General features: G+C 46.3%; 1 protein-coding gene across 4 annotated transcripts in view; it reads right to left on the bottom strand.

Moving 5' to 3' along the window:
* Positions 1 to 490: 490 nt before the first annotated feature.
* CERS5 (ceramide synthase 5) overlaps positions 491 to 7,840 on the bottom strand; it is a 37,429-nt gene continuing 30,079 nt past the window's right edge. For 2 of the 4 annotated variants that reach the window (XM_032143834.3, XM_032143837.3), the window contains 4 exons: positions 6,717 to 6,845; positions 6,512 to 6,618; positions 5,525 to 5,681; positions 491 to 1,384 (listed from right to left, as the gene is read on the bottom strand). In XM_032143834.3, coding sequence (XP_031999725.1) covers positions 1,235 to 1,384; positions 5,525 to 5,681; positions 6,512 to 6,618; positions 6,717 to 6,845 — 543 coding nt within the window. In that variant the 3' untranslated portion in view covers positions 491 to 1,234. Of the gene's footprint in view, positions 1,385 to 3,228; positions 4,039 to 5,524; positions 5,682 to 6,511; positions 6,619 to 6,716; positions 6,846 to 7,840 lie in introns of those variants that run through there. The other 2 variants (XM_032143836.3, XM_032143835.3) reach the window with 2 other exon arrangements.

Here is a 7,840-nt window from a genome sequence, read left to right as displayed (position 1 = left end):
CCTCAGACTCATTTATCACAACCTTAAAATGTTAACTGGGCTGGACGCGGTTAGCTCATGCCTGTAATCCCCACTTTGGCTTAAGGCCAGGTGCTTGAGACCAACCTGGGCAACATAGGGAGACTTCATCTCTACCAAAAAACAAACAAAAAAAACCAGTTAATTGACAATCTCTGTATTGACTAAAATAGGAAATAAGGTATTTACCTAATGGCGTCTTGGCTTTTCAACCAAAGCTTTTGTTGGTTTCACTATATACATGGTTGAATCTGCCCAGTATTCTTCTTGTGACCCCCGAACCTATTTACTTTTTCTTAAAAAACATAAAGCTCTAAAACATAAGTACCCTGGCTGACTCTCTCCCACCATGCACAGAAAGGAAAAATTTGGTGTCCAGGGCCTTCTGAATCAGACCTGGAAAAGCTCTTAATTAGCTTATGGATTCAGGAAACTGCGGATAGAGTCACTAAAGAGGTTGAGACAGTAGAGGTGGGTTGAAGCACTTTTAATCACAAACAATAGTATAAGACGGTGAACAGCTCACCCAGTGGCTGTTGCCCTCCTCCAGCCCTCAGCTTACCCTCTTCCCATGCTCCCTCCCTGGGTACCATTGAGTAAAGAGCAGGGTATTGGCAGCTGTCCCTGTTGCTATCAGGTGATTGATAGGAAGGGGATCTAGCTAGGGACCACGGCAATCCTGGCTATCCATCCATGGTTCTGTTTCTATACAACTTCATCATGTGACATATTCCAGCTGTGAAAGAGGAACAGTGCAGAAATCTGGGACTGAACTTGGCTGCTCCATTTAGATGGTTCAGGGGTTTAGAGCCTCAAGAGCCAGGGGCAAAAAAGGAGGAGACAGTCTGGAGTCGGCATAATTCAAGATGCAGCCAAATGTGGAACTAAGGTGGGTTCAGTGGGGACCAGGGAAGGCCTCATGGCCCCAGTCCAGAATTGTGCCCCAACCCTGGCAATGAAACTCACGCATATGCACAAATGCACATCAACAAACACACAAAAACACACAGAGCAAATAACATTACTGAAAGAACCTGGAGGCTATTAAATACAAAACGGCAGTTTTCTTTCAAAGTGAAAATATTTGCTTCTTTGATACTCCTCAGTGCCTTGCAGTCTCCCAGTCACAGAAGAGTAGATATGGGAAGGGCCAAGAGGAGTATGTTGCCAGTGGCCCTACAGGTCCATGTGTGCTGAAGTCCCCATAGCAACCACCTTACTCTTCAGCCCAGTAGCTGCCTCCCATGTGACCATTCACCCGATTGGCACCATTGCTGGAGCTGCTGTCACAGGGACTTTTTGTGCAGGTGGTCACATCATCTTCCTCTGAGCTGCTCTCCACATCACTGCGATCATCCTTAGATACCTGGGTGGGATGAGACCAATGACAAAAGTGAGGAAAGAACTTTTCTGGAGAGAACTGTAAGACACACCTAAGCTCAGAGACCCAGGTGTGGGCACTGTGTTCCCAGTCTGGTCTGCCTTCTGATGACATCTAACTCAAGGTATTGTCTGGACTATGGCTACAGGTGTGACTATGCCTGCTGTCTAGCTTTCTCCCTTGTCATCTCCAATTCTGTTCTCTGTGGAATTTTTTTTTTTTTTTTTTTGAGACGGAGTCTCGCTCTTTCACCAGGCTGGAGTGCAGTGGCGCAATCTCGGCTCACTGCAAGCTCCGCCTCCCGGGTTCACGCCATTCTCCTGCCTCAGCCTCTCCGAGTAGCTGGGACTACAGGCGCCCGCCACCACGCCCGGCTAATTTTTTGTATTTTTAGTAGAGACGGGGTTTCACTGTGGTCTCGATCTCCTGACCTCGTGATCCGCCCGCCTCGGCCTCCCAAAGTGCTGGGATTACAAGCGTGAGCCACCGCGCCCGGCCTTCTCTGTGGAATTGAAGCTACTTTGGTAGAGGAGTGTGTCTTTCAGGACCAGCCTAAGAGAACTGACATCATTCACTGAGACCTGGTTTAGGTTTCAGACACCCTTTCTCTTCTTCCACTTCAAAGAACAGGGAAGGCCAACATGAACAATACATATGACTGTCAGCAATGCTTCTATCTTCTGGTGGTTGTGGACAATGCATTTATTCATATTGGTTATGATGTTTTGCTTTATCCCCAAAGCTGATCCATAACAGGCCTTTTTTAGTAGTTTCCCACTCCTGGGCTCAACTACCACTATCCTATGACACTGTTTTCCAATCTTCTTCCCTTTCCCAATAGCAGGATCACTTCTCTTGTGAAATTTCAGCATCCCCGGCTGGGCGTGGTGGCTCACGCCTGTAATCCCAGCACTTTGGGAGGCCGAGGCAGGCGGATCACAAGGTCAGGAGTTTGAGACCAGCCTGAGCAACATGGAGAAACCCTGTCTCTACTAAAAATACAAAAATTAGCCGGGCATGGTGGCGCGCGCCTGTAATCCCAGCTACTCAGGAGGCTGAGGCAGGAGAACCTCTTGAACCCGGGAGGCGGAGGTTGCAGTGAGCTGAGATCGCGCCACTGCACTCAAGCCTGGGCAAGAGTGAGACTCTGTCTCAAAAAAAAAAAAAAAAAAACTTCAGCATCCCCAAGATAGTGAAAAACACAAATGGATTGGCAGTCAATGAGAAAAGAATCCCAGTTCTAATCATGCTACCATCTGTGAATGCTTATTAACCTGGGCTTTTTTGTTTTGTATTTTCAAATGAAGCATCTGGATTACAGCAGCATTTCCTAATCTAAACTATCCTGCATATCAAGCAAAGTATTTCAATTTCTCCACCATGAGCCAGGTACAGTGGCTTACACCTAATAATCCTAGCACTTTGGGAGGCTGAGGGAGGAGGACAGCTTGAGCCCGAGTTTGAGACCAGCCTGGGCAACATGGCGAGAGCCCTGTCTCTACAAAAAAATAAAAAATGACAACATTAGTTGGGCATGGTGACATGCACCTGTAGTCCTAGCTACTTGGGAGGCTGAAGCAGGAGGATCTCTTGAGCCCAGGAGGTCGAGGCTGCAGTGAGCCATGATTGCGCCACTGTACTCCAGCCTGGGCAATGGAGCAAAACCTTGTCTCTAAAAAAAAAGGGCCGGGCATGGTGGCTCACGCCTGTAATCCCAGCACTTTGGGAGGCTGAGGTGGGCGGATCACCTGAGTTCGGGAGTTCGAGACCAGCCAGACCAACATGGAGAAACCCCGTCTCTACTAAAAATACAAAAAAATTAGCAGGCGTGGTAGCGCATGCCTGTAATCCCAGCTACTCAGGAGGCTGAGGCAGGAGAATCGCTTGAACCGGGGAGGTGGAGGTTGTGGTGAGCCAAGATCGCACCATTGCACTCCAGCCTGGGCAACAAGAGCGAAACTCTGTCTCAAAAATAAATAAATAAATAAATAAAAATTAAAAAGAAAAAATCTCCACCCTGGACTCTAAAAGTAAAGAACAGAAACCCAGTGAGACCTGTGTCGGACTTCTGACCTCCAGAACTGAAGGATAATAAATGTGGTTTAAGTAAAGGAGAGAAGGAAGTGAAAAGGAACACAGCTGTAACAACTGTTGCCAAGAAGTTGAGCATTTGCTTTGGATCAGCTCCTTGAACTTGTGTTGGATGGGTCTTCTACAGTTGATTATAGCTGTTGACCTCTGAACTCAGATGACTGATTACCTGACCTTTAGGAAATTTCCACTAGAGGGCAGAGTGTCTCTAGATTTGAGGTAAACAGAGACTCAAGAAAAACAAAAAAAAAGTAGACTCAATTCTTGCCTCAGTTTAGGAAAAAATCTGGCAACTGCAGCTCTAGTCAATAATGGCCCCGAAAAGTCAGGAGAGAGGGACATGCTCTGAGACAAACACAAGGGAACAGAAAGGAGAGCAGGAGGAAAGAGAACCACATTCAGATGGACATGCCTCACTGAATACTAGAAGCACAGATACACTTACATGCAAGAGATGAAACTGTCCAGCTCCCGCCAGGCAGAGAAAAAAGGAAGGAGGTGAGGAAAGAGTGGAGAGTACAAGGTATAATCCTTCCTGGAGAGGTCACCTAGTCAGGAAAGAAAAGCAGGAGAGAACAGAGATGTCCAGTAGCTACAGCAAGATGCACAGGCACACTGAGCAAGTTCTGAGCCAATGGCAGCTATAAGGAATAATGATACAGAAAATCATCAATATCAAGGCCACATTCCACCACTTGGTCCCTAGTATCAGTACCTGCTCAAGCAGAGCCCCCCCCCGGCCTGGGATTCTGTATTCCTTTAGGCTGAAAGCCCTAGCCCTTCAACTAACTACAGTCTGACTGCTTCAAAACTTGCAAAGTTCAATTATGAGTTTATCATTAAGTGGCACCTTTCTTTGGCTCTTGGCATAAGATGGGTATTTGAAACACTACACACCCATTCATGTAGGACACTTGCCTCATACACTAGTGGGGTGAGGTGGGTATTTAGTTCCTTATATAAACCATATTTTGAATATCACAGCATGGTCATCTTGTGGTGGCTTGTGAACTGCCACACACCACTTCTAGGCAACTTAACAATCTGCTTTTATACAGTTTATACGGCTCTGCATATGATTTCCTTTGAAAAGGGCCCCATGTCAAAAAGAAAAATATGAAATCCACTGAAGCAGGTAGGTAAGAGATAGGAAATGGTTGAGGCCATCTCTGAAAAAACTCTTAACCCGCTCATCCTTTACCAAAAGCCATTCCTAAGGGACAGGAAGAAGGCAGAGCTTTCCTCTTGAATCTAAGTCACATCTTAAAAGGTAAAACAGGCAGGCCAGGTGCGGTGGCTCACGCCTGTAATCCCAGCACTTTCGGCCGGGCGCGGCGGCTCACGCCTGTAATCCCAGCGTGTTGGGAGTCCGGGGTGGGTAGTTCACCCGGTTTTGTATTAAGAATACAAAAATTAGCCAGGCATGGTGGCACACGCCTGTAATCCCAGCTACCAGGGAGGCTGAGGCAGGAGAATCGCTTGAACCCAGGAGGTGGAGGTTGTGGTGAGCCAAGATCCTGCCATTGCACTCCAGCCTGGGCAACAGAGCGAGATTCCATCTAAAAAAAAAAAAAAAGGTAAAACAGGCTTGGTGTGGTGGCTCACACCTGTAATTCCATTGCTTTGGGAAGCCGTGGTGGGAGGACTGCTTGAGGCCAGTAGTTGGACATTGGCCTGGGTAACATAGTGACACCCTATCTACAAAAAATAAGAATATTAGCCAGGCGTGGTGGTGCACACCTATAGTCCCAGCTACTTGGGAGGCTGCAGTGGGAGAATCCCTTAAGCCCAGGTTTGAGGCTGCAGTGAGCCATGATCATGCCACTGAACTCCAGCCTGGGTGACAGAGCAAGACCTTGTCTCTAAAATAAAAAAGGCAAAACATTCACCAAAGAGGTGAATACTTTGGACCCTTAGGCTTTTTGCTTGGCCTGCTTGAGTAGATGGGGCTCACCAGGTTTGATGGAGAGAGAATGTCGTTGAGTAATCCCTATCTTCCATACCCCAAAGAAAGAAGCCATCTTTCATCCTCACCTTTCCCCTGATCAAGGCTTTCAAAGCAATCCGTGCAATTAGGTAGGACCAGATGACATGCAGAACCTGTAGGGTCAGCAGCAGGCCATTGAGGAGCCACCATGAAGCATAAGGCCCGATTATCTCCCAACTCTCAAAGAGGGTCGTGTTCAGAATCCTAGAAGAGGGAGGCCAATAGTCAGATTCTAGAGTCAAAGCTCAGCAGACAGGGATGAAGCTGAGTCCTGGGGATGCACAGCCCTGTATGTTTTCCTACCAGCCCTTTTATCAGCTGAAGTTCCAGGGACCATCATCCACAGTAAGAAAGTAAACAAAGGGAGGAGCCTGTTGTGTTTTCTATCCTTAGGGACAGAGAAAGATATATAAATCTTAGGAACTGATAGATTAAGTCACATTATGAATCATTTCAAATATGCAGAGTTTCACGAAATTAGGACAGCAGTGGGACTCTAATCCTAGGAATGACTCAGCTCCTCAGGCACATATAGGATAGGACAGTAGGTAGCTGATTCCCATAAGGCAGTGAATGTAGAAGTGAAAGGAGACAGGGGGAGAGAGGAGAGGGAGAGAGAGAAAGGGAGTGTGTGTGTGTGTGTGTGTGTGTGTTAGGGTTGGGACCAGAGCAGGAACACAAGCAAGAAGGGCCTGAGAATTGTATCAACAGCGCAAAAGAAGTCAAAGGAATTACTTAGGCATAAAATGAGGACTGTTCCTCAGAGATGAGTCAGGCCTGAGAAGCCAACCAAGTTGGGTACTCTGAGTCTGGATCGGACCTTGCTAGAAATACGGTGTGAGGCAGCAGGGGTCCTATGAGAGTCCATAAAAAGTCAGCACAGGCCAAGGTAAAAGCAGGGCAATAGGGTTCTTGTGTTCTATTGGCAAAAGTAGAATAGAATAGAACAGAAAAACTGAATGGGCAAAATGAGAATTGGCAAAAAGGTATCATTAGGCTCACACCTACCACAACTCTGCAGCCCTACCACTTACCAGAATGGATAGATTCCTAGTCGCGTAACCATAAAAACAGCACTGAAGATCACAAAAAGGGTGTCACAGAGCCGCTGATACTTGGCATAATTGGCCAGCTTGGCTGCCTGGAGAAAGGAAGAAAGAATTGAGCTGGGGAGAAAGTCAGTCCTCACATAGGAAGAAAAGAAACGAAGAAGAAGATGGAGAAAGACTGGGTTTTTACCTCCAACAAGAAGTCTGAGACATCATGTAGACACATGATCAGAGTTCCCACTCGAACCATATTGTTGATATAGGAGAAGGAGATAAGCCCAATGGTGACCAAGTGATGCACAAACATGATCAGGAAGTCCTAGGAAGGAATGGAAATAGAAGAGGTAAAAGCTGGGCCGTAGAAACACCAGCCGACTCAATGTCTTGCGTTATTCTCTGAGAATCTTACCCCACCCCATATAGAATAGTTTCCATTGGCCAGGCACGGTGGCTCACGCCTGTAATCCCAGCACTTTGGGAGGGCAAGGTGGTCGGATCACTTGAGGTCACGAGTTCGAGACCAGCCTGGCCAACATGGGGAAGCCCCCATCTCTACTAAAAATACAAAAATAAGCCAGGCTTGGTGGCGCATGCCTGTAATCCCAGCTACTCGGGAGGCTGAGGCAGAAGAATTGCTCAAACCTGGGAGGTAGAGGTTGCAGTGGGCTGAGATTGCACCACTGCACTCCAGCCTGGGCGACAGAGTGAGACTCCATCTCAAAAAAAAAAAAAAAGTTTCCATTCTGCTTAGACTCTCCCTTGGCTACCTTGCATTTAACTGAACACTCCCTACATCAGTGACTGACCCATACTCTATGTTAATGCAGCTCAAAGGCCAGAAAGTAAAAATTTCCTTTGGTAACTGCAGAATACGTATAGCATGGATGCTAAGCTGACACTTGGGGATAACATCCCAGTAAGACATACAAGCCTTAGAGTTCCCTGCGATTCTATGGCTCTTCTGCTTTAATGAGAGAAACGTCAACCACAGGGACTTAATAGAAGGGAAAGGTTTGTGGCTCTAATTTCCTCTTGGGTTCAAATGTCAAGTTAGACCTGGGGAAGTCTCTAAATACTTGAGTTATCAGACACATCTATTAAATACTTCTCAGTTTATTATTTTTAAAACTTAAATATGTATTTCAAACTTTCTTATATGTATCACAATTAAAATAAAATTTTAATAAAGCGACCACCTGTGTCTTCTGACCATAGGAGAGTAAAAGGCATAAAAATTGAGTATCAAGTTTCTATGTTAGATAACACTGACAACCTGGGTAAGTTTTAATTCATTCCCATAAATGCTAACCCTGG

The sequence above is a fragment of the Hylobates moloch genome, unplaced genomic scaffold, assembly GCF_009828535.3.
Source record: "Hylobates moloch isolate HMO894 unplaced genomic scaffold, HMol_V3 SCAFFOLD_22, whole genome shotgun sequence".
In the NCBI taxonomy this organism is placed as follows: Eukaryota; Metazoa; Chordata; class Mammalia; order Primates; family Hylobatidae; genus Hylobates; species Hylobates moloch.
The sequence above is the reverse complement of the archived record's forward strand: the minus strand, read 5'-3'. Positions and strand labels throughout refer to the sequence as shown.